The sequence below is a fragment of the Salmo trutta genome, chromosome 32, assembly GCF_901001165.1.
Source record: "Salmo trutta chromosome 32, fSalTru1.1, whole genome shotgun sequence".
NCBI lineage: Eukaryota > Metazoa > Chordata > Actinopteri > Salmoniformes > Salmonidae > Salmo > Salmo trutta.
This window is the reverse complement of record NC_042988.1, coordinates 28,281,006-28,302,281: the sequence shown is the minus strand read 5'-3', so window position 1 is coordinate 28,302,281 and position 21,276 is coordinate 28,281,006. Positions and strand designations below refer to the sequence as shown.

The window sequence follows — 21,276 nt, the reverse complement described above, 5'->3', positions numbered from 1 at the left end:
CCTGAAAAAACTGCAGAGAAAAAAACAACAGGAGCTTTGATCTCCCAAAGGTCATCTGGAGGCCAGAAACCCTGAACCACCTCTCCTTTAATCAGGGGAAATATGGGGGACTCTAACCCTGACCCCTAATGTTTGACCTCTAACCTCACACTACAGCATAACCTCTCTCTTTCATCTACTGTCTGGGGCACCTGCAAAATATGGCGCTATGTCTGTTTGGTAGATACTTGAAAATAAGTAACTACATAAACATCTTAAACACAACTCAATTTCTGAAATGGGATGATATTTCCTTAAATAAAATGGCTACTGTAGATGGACCATGAGCTTTGATGTGTTTTTGTTGGTCAAAGTCTCCTCTCCTACCCTGTAACGTACAATGACAACAACATACAGTGACATAGTAGGATATGTACAGGACAACAAGACGAGTTAATCCATCTAAAACATAGTCCTTGAAGCCTAGTTCCTAATAGAGCTGTTATCAATGAACCATCCTATTGTCTCCAGCTGCAGTGCTGTGGCCGCTCTCTCTCTCTCTAGTCAGTACAGTATTCAGTGGAGCGTGTCTCTGTCTCTCCCCACCCACTCACAGGCCAAGCCAGGAGCCACGGGGTTAACAGAGCCCATCAAACAGCCATTTAAACCCCATCTCCATTCAACAGGCATGCCAGAGAGGCACATATAGATGCACAGGCAGGATCTGACAGACACATTGAAATCAGAGGGGGATTGAATAAGCCGCTACACCTTTGAATGACACATAATGACAATAGGTGTTCCTGCCATACATGCACCTGCTGGAACAAAGTGAGCAATTGTGCTAATTTTTTCCTCTCTTCCATTCTTTTGCTCTGTCTATCAGGATGGATGAGTTGTTAGGGTAAGGTGTGACTGGAGAGAGATGGAGAGAGTATGGGTGAGGGTAGAGGGGGAGAGCAGGCTGGGTAGAGAGAATATGCTTGATAGACATTGCATTGTAATTCTATGAGGTTAGAATTAAACAGAGAATCAGATAGATAAACAGAACGTTCTGGAATACAGAACACAGCAGTTAGTGTGCAGCCAGACAGAACATTCTGGAATACACAGGCGCAGAACCAGAACCATATAGGGAGAGTGTGTGCGTGTGTTTGCATTTGTGTGCACTCACATGCATGTATGTGCGTGCATGCACGCGTGTGTGTTGCATGTATATGTGTGTGGATTCATCCATACAGGAGATGAAGTGGAGGAAGAGAGAGAGTACCATGTACACACCACATTCCATGACGAGAACTTCATCAGATTTCAATAACACAGAATCCATCATCACACCATCCATCATCACCACATGAGAGCCGGCCCGTGCACTGATTGGCTACGTGTGCCTGCTGCCATCCACTGATTGGCTGTATGGTACCTGGTGTTGAATCAGAAGTGGCACCCTGGTCTCTGTGGAGTCTCTTAAACCCCTCTACAGCCCTGTCACACAGAGAGAGAGACCAGGCGCTAATGGAGTTTATCCTGGATGTGACAGAGAGGTGTGAAGAGAGGTACAGAGAGAGAGAATAAATAATAGGGAAAAGGGAGATGATGTTGAAGAGGGAGAGAGGGAGAGAGAGAAACACCGTTTCCAATAATTACGTTAACTAGTTTCTCCTGAGTGGCTGACAAGGAGTAGACAGCGTGAGGAGAGGAGAGGGGAAGGAGGAGAAAAGAGAAGGAAGGGCTGAAGTAATAGACAGAGGAGGGGTTCGAGGAAGAGGAGAAAAGGGGGAGCCAAGGGAGATAAGGTGGAGAGAGAACCGATAAGAGTAGGTAGAGTGAAATATGGATGGGTGAGAGGATGGAAGGAGGCAGAAGGGAGGAAAGAGAGAGAGAGAGAGAGAGAGAGAGAAAGAGAGACAGGTGGTAGTCCTACAAGGAGATAGTGATGACTATCTGAGGTGTGAGGATATCCGTCTCCATCGTGGTAACAAGCTGTCAGATACAGAGAAGATCATGGGCCGCGGAGGCCGGTCACTCCTCTAGAACCCCCTGTGAGCCAATCAAGCTCCGGGGAGAGATAGAGAGGAAGATAGGATGATGGATGGATGGATGGATGGATGGATGGATGGATGGATAGATAGATGGATAGACAAATGTATGAAGAGGAAAGTAGAGAGGGAGATAGGAGAGAAAGAGGTAGAGGTGGAGGAGAGACAGTAGAGAGAGGGAGAGGTGGAAATAGGACATAAGAATCACAGCAGCTTCCCATCACACTCACAGGCTCTCCACAGTAGCCCTAGCATGAATCCATGAGTTATGTTACCTATTGGTGGCAGGGAATCAAATGTACAAATTGCTCAAAAGAGTTAAACCATCACAACAAGCAGGTGAGTGTTTTTGCACCTAAAAAACATAGAAACTCAAGGTTGCTTTCGTATCCCTGGTTCTATGATTATATGTGTGAGATGTAGCACATATGGGAAATCATCTTTGCGCATTTCACCACAGAAAAAAATGAATTCCCTAATCAATCTAAAACAATGCTCTACAACGACAAAGAAAAACATGGTTTTTAGATTTTTTTTTGCAAATGTATAGAAAATAAAAAACTGAAATATCACATTTAAATAAATATTCATATCCTTTACTCAGAACTTTGTTGAAGCCCCTTTGGCAGCGATTACCGCCTCAAGTCTTCTTGGGTACGATGCTACAAGCTTGGCTTGGAATGGGAGTTTCTTCCATTCTTCTCGACAGATCCTCTCAAGTTCTGTCAGGTTGAACGGGGAGCGTCACTATTTTCTGGTCTCTCTAGAGATGTTTTATCGGGTTCAAGTCCAGGCTCTGGCTGGGCCATTCAGAGACTTGTCCCGAAGCCACTCCTGCGTTGTCTTGGCTGTGTGCTTAGGGTCGTTGTCCTGTTGGAAGGTGAACCTTCGACCCAGTCTGAGGTCCAGAGTGCTCTGGAGCAGGTTTTCATCAAGGATCTCTCTCTGTACTTTGCTCCGTTCATCTTTCCTTCGATCCTGACCAGTCTCCCAGTCCCTGCTGCTGAAAAACATCCCCACATCATGATGCTGCCACCACTGTGCTGGTGCTAAGTTTAAGTTTCCTCCAGATGTGATGCTTGTCATTCAGGCCAAAGAGTTCAATCTTGGTTTCATCATTTACATTACATTTTAGTCATTTAGCTGACGCTCTTATCCAGAGTGACTTACAGTAGTGAATGCATAAATTTCATTTCATAATTTTTTTTTCCTGTGCTGGCCCCTCGTGGGACTCGAACCCACAACCCTGGTGTTGCAAGCACCATGCATTGCAAACACCATGCTCTACCAACTGAGCTACAGGGAAGGATAGAGAGTGTTCTTTCTCATGGTCTGAGAGTCCTTTGGGTGCCTTTTGGCAAACTGCAAGCGGACTGTCATGTGTCTTTTACTAAGGAGTGGCTTCCATCTGGCCACTCTACTATAAAGGCCTGATTGGTGGAGTGCTGTAGAGATGGTTGTCCTTCTGGAAGGTTCTCCAATCTCCACAGAGGAACTGGAGCTCTGTCAGAGTGACCATTGGGTTCTTGGTCACCTCCCTGATCAAGGCCGTTCTCCCCCGATTGCTCAGTTTGGCCGGGCAACCAGCTCTAGGAAGAGTCTTGGTGGTTCCAAACTTCTCCCATTTAAGAATGATAGAGGCCACTGTGTTCTTGGGGACCTTCAATGCTGCAGACATTTTGGTACTCTTCCCCAGATCTGTTCCTTGACACAGTCCTGTCTTGGAGTTCTATGGACAATTCCTTTGATGTCATTGCTTGGTTTTTGTTGTGACATGCATTGTCAACTGTGGGGCATTATATAGACAGGCGTGTGCCTTTCCAAATCATGTCTAATCAATTGAATTTGCCACATGTGGACTCCAATCAAGTTGATCAATGGAAACAGGATGCACCTGAGCTCAATTTCGAGTATCATAGCAAAGCGTCTGAATACTTATGTAAATAAGCTATTTCGGTTAAATTTTTTCTAAATTGTCAAACATTTCTAAAAACCTGCTTTCACTTTGTCATTATGGTGTATTGTGTGTAGATTTTTGAGGAAAACATTTCATTTAATACATTTTAGAAGGAGGCTGTAAGGTAACAAAATCTAAATACTTTCCAAATACATTGTGCACCAGCCTTTTATTTGAGGTTAATTGCATATGTCACATGATCTGGTGAGCAAATATTTAAAGAACAAAAATATAAATGCAAGATGCAGATATTTCAACGATTTTACTGAGTTACAGTTCATATAAGGAAATCAGTCAATTTAAATAAATTCATTAGGCTCTATGGATTTCCTATAACTGGGAAGGGGCGCAGCCATGAGTGGGCCTCGCTACCAAGTGGATGGTCCTATGCCCTCCCAGGCACACTCATGGCTGCGCCCCTTCCCAGTCATGTGAAATCCACCCACTCAGGCCCAGCCAATCAGAATGATTTCTTTACCCAAAAAGGGCTTTATTACAGACAGAAATGCTCCTCCGTTTCATCAGCTGTCCTGGTGGCTGGTCTCAGATGATCCTGCAGGTGAAGAAGCCGGAGGTCCTGGGCTGGCGTGGTTACATGTGGTATGCTGGATGGACGTACTGACAAATTCTCTAAAACAACATTGGAGGCAACAACAGCTCTGGTGGACATTCCTGCAGTCAGCCAATTGCAGGCTCTCTCAAAACTTGAGACATCTGTGGCATTGTGTTGTGTGACAAAACTGCACATTTTAGAGTGGCCTTTTATTGTCTACAGTACAAGGTGCACCTGTGTAATGACCACATTGTTTAATCAACTTCTTGATATGCCACAGCTGTCAGGTGAATGGATTATATTGGCAAAGGAGAAGTTCTCATTAACAGGGATGTAAACAGAATTGTGCACAACATTTGAGAGAAATAACCTTTTTGTGCGTATGAAACATTTCTGGGATCTTTTATTTCAGCCAATGATACATGGGACCAACACTTTACATGCTTCGTTTATATTGATGTTGAGTGTACATACATGCAAACAAGTACACAATACAAGGCATGATTAAAGTACAGGAGCAGACAGAGAAGTATCAACTACAGCTCTGTCAATTACAGGAAGTAACCAATCACACAGCTCTGTCCGAGACAGGAAGTAACCAATCACATACCTCTGTCCGAGACAGACAGGTTGAGTGGTGAGCCTCTCCCTCTCTATAAGGCGCCACTCGCCCGCCCACTGGCCATTCTTGCTCTCTTCCTTGCGAAGAGTCACTAGGCTCCTGAAGCTCTCCTCAGCACGACATGATCCCTGTCTTCCTGCTTAAATGTTTTCAGAACCGTGAGGTTAACTCTGCCGAACATAGGACCTCAGCTCCACTCGATAGTGTTGAGTACTGGCAGAAAAAAAGTGATAGTTAACGTCACACGGCTAGCTATCGAGACCTAGTTAACCCATGCTGCAAGGTTTAATTAAGCTAACTTGGCTAGCTTATTGGAAAGCAAGCTAATCACACTAGCTAGCAATTCTATCTTCACATACTGTAGCATTGCTAGCTCTTTCCTCTTGTTTAGTTTAACCTACGTTCACTTGTTTGTGTTAACTAAAATTACCAAGTTTAGCCTGACGGCTTTAAGTTCTTGGGAGGATATCAGCACGAAGTCTAACACCGCTCCCACACGGTCCCTTTCGGCTAGCACTGTGCTAGCGACAGCATACCTTAGCCACACTAGATAGCTTCTAGTTAGCTAACGCCTTACTAGCCTGGCTATAGCGTTACGCCGTGCTGTCTCTAGCTAGCTAATAGCTGCAAGGCCCATTCTAACCCTCCGGGCTAACACATAGTTTTCTACAACAGGCACTACTACACTACAATGTTTTATTATAATGGCCGCTGCTGCCCCATCCCAGGGAGAGCCAGGCCAAGCACTCAAACCCCCACGTCCTTGCACTTTCGGCTCCATGATTGCGAGGAAAGGCTCTCACCTTCTCTGCATCAACTGCTTGGGAAAGAAACATGCTCAGGCAGCTCTCGTCGACCCCGCGTCCTGCACGCATTGTACAAAAAGGACTAGGGCAGGTTTGAGGAGGAAACGAGTATTTGAAAAAGCACTGCAATCACTTGAAAATAGGTATTAACTCTGCTTCTTGTAATTTTGAATATCTATGCTTTGAGAAGGTGGTGGGGTGTGGTAGACAGGTCCCCATCTCCCCAGAGTGTCTGAATCTGGGGGTTTAGGACTGGATTATATTATTTCTCTTTTAAGTCCATTGCGCTGATGAGCCTGCTCATATCTCAGCCTGACTGACTCATAGCCTGACGTATGTGGGGCATGATGATGAGCCTATTGAAGGTGAGTGAGTGCCAGGCCTGACATATCTAATGTCCAATCAGTTACACAGCCAGCAGAAATCTCTGTCCTATCTGCCAATACATAAACCAGAGAGGAGAGGAGAGGAGAGGAGAGGAGAGGAGAGGAGAGGAGAGGTGGAGAATGGGGAGGGGAGTCGAGGAAAGTAGAGTGGAGGGGAGGAGAGGAGAGGGGAGGAGAGTAGAGGAGAGGGGTGTGTGGCTTCACAGTAAGCAGGCAGGCATATAACATGGCAATGTACGCAAGCACACACGCCTTTACGTACTCACACACAAAAACACACACACACACACACAAACACACACACAGAAGCATGTAAGATGAAGAAAAATGCAGAGGGTGAAACAAATGAGAAGAGAAACTCACAGAGAGAGAGAGAATGGAGAGAGAGATGAAAAGAGAGAGGGGAGAGATGGGCAGAGGGAGTGAGAGAGAGATTAAAAGAGAGAGGGGAGAGATGGGCAGAGGGAGTGAGAGAGAGATTAAAAGAGAGAGGGGAGAGATGGGCAGAGGGAGTGAGAGAGAGATTAAAAGAGAGAGGGGAGAGATGGGACGAGGGAGTGAGAGAGAGATTAAAAGAGAGAGGGGAGAGATGGGCAGAGGGTGTAAGGGAGAGAATGAGAGACATGCAGAGAGTGGAACAGTGGGAGGGTTTTTTCTCTGTTGTAAGCAGGCCTGCCTGGCTGGCTGGATGGCTGGGAGGGAATCATTGGCTTTTTATCGTGTGTGTGTGTGTGTGTGTGTGTGTGTGTGTGTGTGTGTGTGTGTGTGTGTGTGTGCGTCATACAATCACCAGTGAGTATTGGACAGGGCTATTGATCTGTAGAGAGAAGCAACAACAGCAGCACCACTTATCACTGAAGACCCAGTGTCCACACAGACTGACTGAGATACAATACACAGACTGACTGAGATACAATACACAGACTGACTGAGATACAATACACAGACTGACTGAGATACAATACACAGACTGACTGAGATACAATACACAGACTGTCTGAGACACAATACACAGACTGACTGAGATACAATACATAGACTGACTGAGATACAATACACAGACTGACTGAGATACTATACACAGACTGACTGAGATACAATACACAGACTGACTGAGACACAATACACAGACTGACTGAGATACAATACACAGACTGACTGAGACACAATACACAGACTGACTGAGAAACAATACTCAGACTGACTGAGACACAATACACAGACTGACTGAGACACAATACACAGACTGACTGAGATACAATACACAGACTGACTGAGATACAATACACAGACTGACTGAGACACAATACACAGACTGACTGAGATACAATACACAGACTGACTGAGACACAATACACAGACTGACTGAGAAACAATACACAGACTGACTGAGACACAATACACAGACTGACTGAGACACAATACACAGACTGACTGAGACACAATACACAGACTGACTGAGACACAATACACAGACTGACTGAGACACAATACACGAGGACAACAAACACAGAGACACATGCCAGTACATACACTCAACAACATAAATACAAGCACAAACATATGAAAGCACTTTCATAAAGTAGATACACTCTCTCAGACTGATGCAATTGTATTAAAACACAGAAACACACTAAGCTACTCTAGTCCCACACACTGTATAATGTAGTCCCATATAACTAGTAGTCTAAACCCCCCCCCCGCACACTGTATAATGTAGTCCCATATAACTAGTAGTTTAAACCCCCCCCCCCCCCACACACTGTATAATGTAGTCCCATATAACTAGTAGTCTAAAAACCCCCCCACATACTGTATAATGTAGTCCCATATAACTAGTATTCTAGAACCCCCCCACACACTGTATAATGTAGTCCCATATAACTAGTAGTCTAGAACCCCCCCACACACTGTATAATGTAGTCCCATATAACTAGTAGTCTAGAACCCCCCCACACACTGTATAATGTAGTCCCATATAACTAGTAGTCTAGAACCCCCCCCACACACTGTATAATGTAGTCCCATATAACTAGTAGTCTAGAACCCCCCCACACACTGTATAATGTAGTCCCATATAACTAGTAGTCTAGAACCCCCCACACACTGTATAATGTAGTCCCATATAACTAGTAGTCTAAACCCCCCCCCACACACTGTATAATGTAGTCCCATATAACTAGTAGTCTAGAACCCCCCCACACACTGTATAATGTAGTCCCATATAACTAGTAGTCTAGAACCCCCCCACACACTGTATAATGTAGTCCCATATAACTAGTAGTCTAGAACCCCCCCACACACTGTATAATGTAGTCCCATATAACTAGTAGTCTAGAACCCCCCCACACACTGTATAATGTAGTCCCATATAACTAGTAGTGTAGAACCCCCCCACACACTGTATAATGTAGTCCCATATAACTAGTAGTCTAGAACCCCCCCACACACTGTATAATGTAGTCCCATATAACTAGTAGTCTAGAACCCCCCCCCACACACTGTATAATGTAGTCCCATATAACTAGTAGTCTAGAACCCCCCACACACACTGTATAATGTAGTCCCATATAACTAGTAGTCTAGAACCCCCCCCACACACTGTATAATGTAGTCTCATATAACTAGTAGTCTAGAACTCCCCCCCACACACTGTATAATGTAGTCCCATTTAACTAGTAGTCTAGAACCCCCCCACACACTGTATAATGTAGTCCCATATAACTAGCAGTCTAGAACCCCGCCCCATACACTGTATAATGTAGTCCCATATAACTAGTCGTCTAGAACCCCCCCCACACACTGTATAATGTAGTCCCATATAACTAGTCGTCTAGAACTCCCCCCCACACACTGTATAATGTAGTCCCATATAACTAGTAGTCTAGAACCCCCCCACACACTGTATAATGTGGTCCCATATAACTAGTAGTCTAGAACCCCCCCCCACACACTGTATAATGTAGTCCCATATAACTAGTAGTCTAGAACCCCCCCACACACTGTATAATGTAGTCCCATATAACTAGTAGTCTAGAACCCCCCCCACACACTGTATAATGTAGTCCCATATAACTAGTAGTCTAGAACCCCCCACACACTCTGTATAATGTAGTCCCATATAACTAGTAGTCTAGAACCCCCCCACACACTGTATAATGTAGTCCCATATAACTAGTAGTCTAGAACCCCCCCACACACTGTATAATGTAGTCCCATATAACTAGTAGTCTAGAACCCCCCCACACATTGTATAATGTAGTCCCATATAACTAGTAGTGTAGAACCCCCCCACACACTGTATAATGTAGTCCCATATAACTAGTAGTCTAGAAGCCCCCCACACACTGTATAATGTAGTCCCATATAACTAGTAGTCTAGAACCCCCCCACACACTGTATAATGTAGTCCCATATAACTAGTAGTCTAGAACCCCCCCACACACTGTATAATGTAGTCCCATATAACTAGTAGTCTAGAACCCCCCACACACTGTATAATGTAGTCCCATATAACTAGTAGTCTAGAACTCCCCCCCACACACTGTATAATGTAGTCCCATTTAACTAGTAGTCTAGAACCCCCCCCCACACACTGTATAATGTAGTCCCATATAACTAGCAGTCTAGAACCCCGCCCCATACACTGTATAATGTAGTCCCATATAACTAGTAGTCTAGAACCCCCCCCACACACTGTATAATGTAGTCCCATATAACTAGTAGTCTAGAACCCCCCCACACACTGTATAATGTAGTCCCATATAACTAGTAGTCTAGAACCCCCCCCACACACTGTATAATGTAGTCCCATATAACTAGTAGTCTAGAACCCCCCCACACACTGTATAATGTAGTCCAATATAACTAGTAGTCTAGAACCCCCCCACACACTGTATAATGTAGTCCCATATAACTAGTAGTCTAGAACCCCCCCACACACTGTATAATGTAGTCCCATATAACTAGTAGTCTAGAACCCCCCCCCCACACACTGTATAATGTAGTCCCATATAACTAGTAGTCTAGAACCCCCCACACACACAGTATAATGTAGTCCCATATAACTAGTAGTCTAGAACCCCCCCCACACACTGTATAATGTAGTCTCATATAACTAGTAGTCTAGAACTCCCCCCCACACACTGTATAATGTAGTCCCATTTAACTAGTAGTCTAGAACCCCCCCCCACACACTGTATAATGTAGTCCCATATAACTAGCAGTCTAGAACCCCGCCCCATACAGTGTATAATGTAGTCCCATATAACTAGTCGTCTAGAACCCCCCCCACACACTGTATAATGTAGTCCCATATAACTAGTCGTCTAGAACTCCCCCCCACACACTGTATAATGTAGTCCCATATAACTAGTAGTCTAGAACCCCCCCACACACTGTATAATGTGGTCCCATATAACTAGTAGTCTAGAACCCCCCCCCACACACTGTATAATGTAGTCCCATATAACTAGTAGTCTAGAACCCCCCCACACACTGTATATTGTAGTCCCATATAACTAGTAGTCTAGAACCCCCCCACACACTGTATAATGTAGTCCCATATAACTAGTAGTCTAGAACCCCCCCACACACTGTATAATGTAGTCCCATATAACTAGTAGTCTAGTACCCCCCCCACACATTGTATAATGTAGTCCCATATAACTAGTAGTGTAGAACCCCCCCACACACTGTATAATGTAGTCCCATATAACTAGTAGTCTAGAAGCCCCCCACACACTGTATAATGTAGTCCCATATAACTAGTAGTCTAGAACCCCCCCACACACTGTATAATGTAGTCCCATATAACTAGTAGTCTAGAACCCCCCCCACACACTGTATAATGTAGTCCCATATAACTAGTAGTCTAGAACCCCCCACACACTGTATAATGTAGTCCCATATAACTAGTAGTCTAGAACTCCCCCCCACACACTGTATAATGTAGTCCCATTTAACTAGTAGTCTAGAACCCCCCCCCACACACTGTATAATGTAGTCCCATATAACTAGCAGTCTAGAACCCCGCCCCATACACTGTATAATGTAGTCCCATATAACTAGTAGTCTAGAACCCCCCCCACACACTGTATAATGTAGTCCCATATAACTAGTAGTCTAGAACTCCCCCCCACACACTGTATAATGTAGTCCCATATAACTAGTAGTCTAGAACCCCCCGCACACACTGTATAATGTGGTCCCATATAACTAGTAGTCTAGAACCCCCCCCACACACTGTATAATGTAGTCCCATATAACTAGTAGTCTAGAACCCCCCCACACACTGTATAATGTAGTCCCATATAACTAGTAGTCTAGAACCCCCCCCACACACACTGTATAATGTAGTCCCATATAACTAGTAGTCTAGAACCCCCCACACACTGTATAATGTAGTCCCATATAACTAGTAGTCTAGAACTCCCCCCCCACACACTGTATAATGTAGTCCCATATAACTAGTAGTCTAGAACCCCCCCCACACACTGTATAATGTAGTCCCATATAACTAGTAGTCTAGAACCCCCCCCACACACTGTATAATGTAGTCCCATATAACTAGTAGACTAGAACCCCCCCACACACTGTATAATGTAGTCCCATATAACTAGTAGTCTAGAACCCCCCCACACACTGTATAATGTAGTCCCATATAACTAGTAGTCTAGAACCCCCCCCACACACTGTATAATGTAGTCCCATATAACTAGTAGTCTAGTACCCCCCCACACATTGTATAATGTAGTCCCATATAACTAGTAGTCTAGAACCCCCCCACACACTGTATAATGTAGTCCCATATAACTAGTAGTCTAGAACCCCCCCACACACTGTATAATGTAGTCCCATATAACTAGTAGTCTAGAACCCCCCCACACATTGTATAATGTAGTCCCATATAACTAGTAGTGTAGAACCCCCCCACACACTGTATAATGTAGTCCCATATAACTAGTAGTCTAGAAGCCCCCCACACACTGTATAATGTAGTCCCATATAACTAGTAGTCTAGAACCCCCCCACACACTGTATAATGTAGTCCCATATAACTAGTAGTCTAGAACCCCCCCACACACTGTATAATGTAGTCCCATATAACTAGTAGTCTAGAACCCCCCACACACTGTATAATGTAGTCCCATATAACTAGTAGTCTAGAACTCCCCCCCACACACTGTATAATGTAGTCCCATTTAACTAGTAGTCTAGAACCCCCCCCCCACACACTGTATAATGTAGTCCCATATAACTAGCAGTCTAGAACCCCGCCCCATACACTGTATAATGTAGTCCCATATAACTAGTAGTCTAGAACCCCCCCCACACACTGTATAATGTAGTCCCATATAACTAGTAGTCTAGAACCCCCCCACACACTGTATAATGTAGTCCCATATAACTAGTAGTCTAGAACCCCCCCCACACACTGTATAATGTAGTCCCATATAACTAGTAGTCTAGAACCCCCCCACACACTGTATAATGTAGTCCAATATAACTAGTAGTCTAGAACCCCCCCACACACTGTATAATGTAGTCCCATATAACTAGTAGTCTAGAACCCCCCCACACACTGTATAATGTAGTCCCATATAACTAGTAGTCTAGAACCCCCCCCCCCCACACACTGTATAATGTAGTCCCATATAACTAGTAGTCTAGAACCCCCCACACACACAGTATAATGTAGTCCCATATAACTAGTAGTCTAGAACCCCCCCACACACTGTATAATGTAGTCTCATATAACTAGTAGTCTAGAACCCCCCCCACACACTGTATAATGTGGTCCCATATAACTAGTAGTCTAGAACCCCCCCCCCACACACTGTATAATGTAGTCCCATATAACTAGTAGTCTAGAACCCCCCCACACACTGTATATTGTAGTCCCATATAACTAGTAGTCTAGAACCCCCCCCCACACACTGTATAATGTAGTCCCATATAACTAGTAGTCTAGAACCCCCCACACACACTGTATAATGTAGTCCCATATAACTAGTAGTCTAGAACCCCCCCACACACTGTATAATGTAGTCCCATATAACTAGTAGTCTAGAACCCCCCCACACACTGTATAATGTAGTCCCATATAACTAGTAGTCTAGTACCCCCCCACACATTGTATAATGTAGTCCCATATAACTAGTAGTGTAGAACCCCCCCACACACTGTATAATGTAGTCCCATATAACTAGTAGTCTAGAAGCCCCCCACACACTGTATAATGTAGTCCCATATAACTAGTAGTCTAGAACCCCCCCACACACTGTATAATGTAGTCCCATATAACTAGTAGTCTAGAACCCCCCCACACACTGTATAATGTAGTCCCATATAACTAGTAGTCTAGAACCCCCCACACACTGTATAATGTAGTCCCATATAACTAGTAGTCTAGAACTCCCCCCCACACACTGTATAATGTAGTCCCATTTAACTAGTAGTCTAGAACCCCCCCCCACACACTGTATAATGTAGTCCCATATAACTAGCAGTCTAGAACCCCGCCCCATACACTGTATAATGTAGTCCCATATAACTAGTAGTCTAGAACCCCCCCCCACACACTGTATAATGTAGTCCCATATAACTAGTAGTCTAGAACTCCCCCCCACACACTGTATAATGTAGTCCCATATAACTAGTAGTCTAGAACCCCCCCCACACACTGTATAATGTGGTCCCATATAACTAGTAGTCTAGAACCCCCCCCACACACTGTATAATGTAGTCCCATATAACTAGTAGTCTAGAACCCCCCCACACACTGTATAATGTAGTCCCATATAACTAGTAGTCTAGAACCCCCCCCACACACACTGTATAATGTAGTCCCATATAACTAGTAGTCTAGAACCCCCCACACACTGTATAATGTAGTCCCATATAACTAGTAGTCTAGAACTCCCCCCCCACACACTGTATAATGTAGTCCCATATAACTAGTAGTCTAGAACCCCCCCACACACTGTATAATGTAGTCCCATATAACTAGTAGTCTAGAACCCCCCCCCACACACTGTATAATGTAGTCCCATATAACTAGTAGACTAGAACCCCCCCACACACTGTATAATGTAGTCCCATATAACTAGTAGTCTAGAACCCCCCCACACACTGTATAATGTAGTCCTATATAACTAGTAGTCTAGAACCCCCCCACACACTGTATAATGTAGTCCCATATAACTAGTAGTGTAGAACCCCCCCACACACTGTATAATGTAGTCCCATATAACTAGTAGTCTAGAAACCCCCCACACACTGTATAATGTAGTCCCATATAACTAGTAGTCTAGAAACCCCCCACACACTGTATAATGTAGTCCCATATAACTAGTAGTCTAGAACCCCCCCCACACACTGTATAATGTAGTCCCATATAACTAGTAGTCTAGAACCCCCCCACACACTGTATAATGTAGTCCCATATAACTAGTAGTCTAGAACCCCCCCCCCCACACACTGTATAATGTAGTCCCATATAACTAGTAGTCTAGAACCCCCCCACACACTGTATAATGTAGTCCCATATAACTAGTAGTGTAGAACCCCCCCACACACTGTATAATGTAGTCCCATATAACTAGTAGTCTAGAACCCCCCCACACACTGTATAATGTAGTCCCATATAACTAGTAGTCTAGAACCCCCCCACACACTGCATAATGTAGTCCCATATAACTAGTAGTCTAGAACCCCCCCACACACACATTGTTACTCAATAAAACCAGCAGGACGTGTGTGTGTGTGTGCGTGTGCGTGTGCGTGTGCGTGTGTGTGTGTGTGTGTGTGTGTGTGTGTGTGTGTGTGTGGGTACTGGTCCAGCAGAACCACCACTTCTTCCAACAACAAACACCAGAAACCCAGAAATTCCCAAGCCTCTCTCTCCATGTATTACAAGATGATGATCTGTGTGTGTGTGTGTGTGTAGGTGCATGTGTGTGTGTAACACGCTTATGCTCTGAGTCATCACCATGGGCCGGCGTTGGCCAATCAAATAAGATTTGGACACTTCCTGGCTAGAGGCCGATCACACACACACCAATTTTACACACTAGAAAGCCTAGCAAATCCCTCAAAACCCTGACAGTACATCAAAGACTGAACAGCCTCAATGGAGAGATAGACTTCCTCAGCATTCACTGCAGATTATCACCTGGGTCAGCCACGGGAAAGAGTGTTTGTGCCAACACACACCATAATGGACACACACACACACACACACACACACACACACACACACACACACACACACACACACACACACACACACACACACACACAAACACACCTACTGAAGCAAACTTATATCCAGTCGCAGTCTGTCAGAACGGAGCAAAAAAGTTGCCATTGACAGGTTGGTCAACTTTCTCCATCATTCAGCATTACTGAGTGGATCAACACCAGGGTTGAATATAGAGACAGTAAAGTGGACTTACTCAGGTCAGGAGATCAGGAGATACTGAGCTTTCAGACAGACTGGGATCAGGCCAGAGGGAGGAGAGGGGGAGAGGGAAAGGAGAGGAGGGGAAAGGAGAGGAGGGGAGATGGTGGAGGACAGATAGGATGACGAGGAAAGAGGGAAGGGTTGAAGGGTTGAGAAGAGGGCTATAAGAGGCATGAAGAGGCAATGAGAGATGGAGGGAGACTGAGGTTGAGAGAGGTGAAGGGTGAAGAGGGGAGAGCTGAGTAGGGTAGATTAGTTCAGTGGAATAATATTAGAGGTGAGAGGTCAGGAGATAGGGTTCAGGGTAAAAGTCTGTGATATGGACATAATGACATATAGAATATGTTAAAAGGATATATATATATATATTTACCTTTATTTAACTAGGCAAGTCAGTTAAGAACATATTATTATTTACCATGACAGCCTACCAGAAGGCAAAAGGCCTCCTTCAGGGACGGGGGCTGGGATTAAAAATAAAAAATAAAATAAAAGGACCAAACACACATGACAAGAGAGACAACACAACACTACATAAAGAGACCTAAGAAATCAACATAGCAAGGCAGCAACACATGAAAACACAGCATGGTATCAACACAACATGACAACAACATGGTAGCAACACAACATGACAACAACATGGTAGCAGCACAACATGGTAGCAGCACAACATGGTAGGAGTACAAAACATGGTACAAACATTATTGGGCACAGACAACAGCACAAAGGGCAAGAAGGTAGAGACAACAATACACAACTATATAGGCTGAAGACCATTTAAGTATGAGAGGTGATGAATGAAGTTTTGGGGGTTAGGGGTTAGGGGTCAGGGGTTAGAGGCCAGGGGTTAGAGGTTAGGGGTCGGAGGTAATCTCAGCAGTAGTAAAGGATATGGGCTGGACACCATGCGTATGCACCAGCTGCGGGGACAGGTGGTCTGCTTGAGACAGAAGAACACCACGGGCGCAAGCTCAGGGAACGGCACTACCAGCGTGCTGAGGTCACTGCCGATACTGACGTCATCGCCCGCCCCTCCCGCCTCCTCGATGATGTCATCAGCCTGCACCGGGCCGTAGTCCTCGCAGAGCCCCGCCCCCACCGGGGATACTCCCCCTAGCAGAACGGGACACTCCTCACTCGTCATGGCAACTTAGCAGAGGTCTGGAGGGAGAGAGGGATGGAGAGAGAGACGGGTAAGAGAAGAACACACACACACAGACTAGATCGATGTCAACAATCATTGCCCTTTCATTGACAATTCACTTACAGCTCTTTAGTAGCATAAAACCTCTCTATTTCCTTACCTATCCTCTGAATGGATTTACTCTAATGTAAACAGTAATCTCTAGTACACTCCATCTCTTCGGTTTTGTGCCTGAGTACTAAAAAAACAACAGATATCCTCTCCTGTTGAATAGTGATTGAGCCGGCCGTAGGGAGATAAAGAGATGGAGAGATAAATAGATTGAGAGAAAAAGAGATGGAGATAAAAAGAGATGGAGATAAAGAGATTGAGAAAAAGAAATGGAGAGAAAGAGATGGAGAGATAAAGAGATGGAGAGATAAAGAGATGGAGAGAAAAAGAGATGGATAGATAAAGAGATGGAGCGATAAAGAGATGGAGAGAAAAAGAGATGGAGAGAAAAAGAGATGGAGAAAAAGAGATGGAGAGAAAGAGATGGGGAGATAAAGAGATGGGGAGATAAAGAGATGGAGAGATAAAGAGATGGAGAGATAAATAGATTGAGAAAAAGAGATGGAGAGAAAGAGATGGAGAGATAAATAGATTGAGAAAAAGAGATGGAGAGAAAGAGATGGAGCGATAAAGAGATTGAGAGAAAGAGATGGAGAGATAAAGAGATTGAGAAAAAGAGATGGAGAGAAAGAGATGGAGCGATAAAGAGATGGAGAGAAAAAGAGATGGAGAGAAAAAGAGATGGAGAAAAAGAGATGGAGAGAAAGAGATGGGGAGATAAAGAGATGGGGAGATAAAGAGATGGAGAGATAAAGAGATGGAGGGATAAAGAGATTGAGAGATAAATAGATTGAGAAAAAGAGATGGAGAGAAAGAGATGGAGAGATAAAGAGATTGAGAAAAAGAGATGGAGAGATAAAGAGATGGAGCGATAAAGAGATTGAGAGAAAGAGATGGAGAGATAAAGAGATTGAGAAAAAGAGATGGAGAGAAAGAGATGGAGCGATAAAGAGATGGAGAGATAAAGAGATTGAGAGATAAAGAGATGGAGAGATAAAGAGATTGAGAGAAAGACATGGAGAGAAAGAGATGGAGAGATAAAGAGATTGAGAGATAAAGAGATAGATAAATGCAGACTGTAGAAGAAGGCTGTAGTAGCAGCCTACCAGGGCCACAGTGATTGTGTAATAACGACAGCACATTGTGCCTCAGCAGTCTGCTCTACTTTACCTGTCAGCAGTGAGAGCAGGAACAGAGCCAGGCACAGGAACAAGTCAGGAGACAAACAACAGCAACAAGAAACAAGGACGCAAAGCACAGCCAGTGGCTTTTTTTACACTGACGGAGCAATTGTGTGTGTGAGGGGGCGGGTGTGCATGCGTCCATTTGTGTGTGTGTGTGTGTGTAGGCTTAGGAGGGTTTGTGTACAGAACCCAAATGTCAGGTTTGATGAATTGATTTGGAGGGGAGGAGGGTATATTAGTCAAAGTCACACAACGGCACTTTATCCAGACAGATTAACTCAGCTACCGCTCTGTTGAGGGACAGCCATGTACGTATTAATCAGTCATATTTTATACAAATCATACAATCAAATGTACTTTGTTTTTATCAATCTAACTACATAACAAAATAATGGTTATATTTTATTTGAATAGTAAATCTCTATTGATAAACCAAGATGTGGCCTAGGCCTATTCACAATACAGGTGACTGCATTGTGTTATTCAGCTAGTTTTGGCTGATTTCATGGGGCTATATGACAAACCAGTGCTTTCCTTCCATTTGGGACTTATTATATTGATCAACAACATTTGCATTGATGTAGCTTATTTTATAGAAGTGTGCACTATCGCTTTAAATAGTAATGACATTATTCACGAGGCAAGGGGGGTTCATGCCTTGTTGCATTATTCAAGTGTGTTAACTTCTGTGCAGCATGAGTGTGGAGCTAACATGATGCAGCCCAGACTCCCTGTGCAGGCTAGCAATGAGTAAGTGGAGCAGGAACGGTGCGCGACTAGCGCTATAAGGGGGACTGATAGACTGAGTTGATCTGCAGAAAAATGGCAGTTTTATAGAAACTGTATTAATTTTATTATTGATAGACTGAGTTGATCCGTGAAATACATTTGACAAAAGTACTGAAAGTAACAATAATTATAGTACCAAACCATTTGTTATATTCTAGTATCGAAAAAGTACAGAAGTTTCGGTATACCATGCAACACCACCATAAAATTAGAAAGGACAGCGTCTGACATTTTCTCACAGCTAAATGTTTCACAACCCTTCATCACAATATAAAAACCAACCATCATCTAAAAACAGTATGGTCTGGGTCCAGAAAAAAAGACTACAACTACCACATCACATACTAGACTGCAGCACTGTGGACTGTGGAATAGTACAGTTACAGTACGTTTCGTGTGGTTAGTATGAGTATTCAAAAACAGCTGAAGTGTAATTCTGGGGTGTTATTTTTGACTGTGCCGCTGCCACGGTACAAGGCCCCTGCTCCATTTTGACAGAAAACAGGTTTAACCACAGGGAGGAGAGAGGACAGATTCAGTCAGGCCATCTAACATAAAGGGGAAAGGGGGAAAGAGAGAGAGAGAAAGATTTTCCCTTTTGTACTTTCACTATTTGCACATCATAACAACACCGTATAAGCCCAATAATTACATTTAATTGAGAGAGAGAAAGTTTTTGCGAATATTTGTTTTTGTATCAAACCCTGACTGTTCATTGCTCACACCTTCTCACCACCATTTTTCTCCCAGCATCTCTCGCTCTCTCTCTGCATGTGTGCTGGTGGGGTCATGATGACTGTGCATTAGCACTTGCACTCACACACACCATGACGCACACACCGTGACGCACACACCATAACGCACACACCACGACGCACATACCACGAAGCACACACCACGACGCACACACCATGACACACACACATGATCATTATAAATTGGAGTAACGGATATACAGCCACCCATTTAGTTGTGCAAAGTGTTGAATGCTGTGGGGACCCTGGGGAAATACAAGTGTTATCCCTCTTGCCTGAAACTCCACTCAACACTGACAGACACACACACACACACACACACACACACACACACACATACCACACACACACACACACACACACACACACTGATTTCACAGTAATTATAATAATGGATTATATTTATAGCATGATTCCAAGAGCTACAATTACTTTGGAAAATATTTGCTGACCATGACTATGACTAGGCCCAAGAGATTTCCCTGGTCAGGTCACACGTTCAGGAAAAACTTGGGGCCTTATAGACTACAGACTAGAGAGATGGGACCAGAGCAGAGACTAGGGTTACCTAAATAATCTTACGGAGAGGACCTGTGCCCCATCAACAACAGCACTGAGAGGACCTGTGCCCCATCAACAACAGCACTGAGGGGACCTGTGCCCCATTAACAACAGCTCTGAGAGGACCTGTGCCCCATCAACAACAGCCCTGAGGGGACATGTGCCCCATCAACAACAGCTCTGAGAGGACCTGTGCCCCATCAACAACAGCCCTGAGGGGACCTGTGCCCCATTACCAACAGCCCTGAGGGGACATGTGCCCCATCAACAACAGCTCTGAGAGGACCTGTGCCCCATCAACAACAGCACTGAGAGGACCTGTGCCCCATCAACAACAGCACTGAGAGGACCTGTGCCCCATCAACAACAGCACTGACAGGACCTGTGCCCCATCAACAACAGCACTGAGAGGACCTGTGGCCCATCAACAACAGCACTGAAAGAACCTGTGCCCCATCAACAACAGCACCGAGAGGACCTGTGGCCCATCAACAACAGCAGCGAGAGGACCTGTGGCCCATTAACAACAGCACTGTGGGGACCTGTGCCACATCAACAACAGCACTGAGAGATCCTGTGGCCCATTAACAACAACACTAAGAGGAACTGTGGCCCATCAACAACAGCACCGAGAGGAACTGTGGCCCATCAACAACAGCACTGAGAGGACCTGTGGCCCATCAACAACAGCACTGAAAGAACCTGTGCCCCATCAACAACAGCACCGAGAGGACCTGTGACCCATCAACAACAGCAGCGAGAGCACCTGTGGCCCATTACCAACAGCACTGTGGGGACCTGTGCCACATCAACAACAGCACTGAGAGATCCTGTGGCCCATTAACAACAGCACTAAGAGGAACTGTGGCCCATCAACAACAGCACCGAGAGGAACTGTGGCCCATCAACAACAGCACTGAG

General features: G+C 44.5%; 1 protein-coding gene across 1 annotated transcript in view; it reads right to left on the bottom strand.

Annotated features, from left to right (window-relative positions):
* Positions 1 to 16,955, bottom strand: part of LOC115170710 (voltage-dependent T-type calcium channel subunit alpha-1I-like) — a 207,080-nt gene extending 190,125 nt beyond the window's left edge. The window contains 1 exon segment of the mRNA XM_029726944.1: positions 16,705 to 16,955. Within this exon segment, the coding sequence (XP_029582804.1) occupies positions 16,705 to 16,955 (251 nt within the window).
* Positions 16,956 to 21,276: the final 4,321 nt, after the last annotated feature.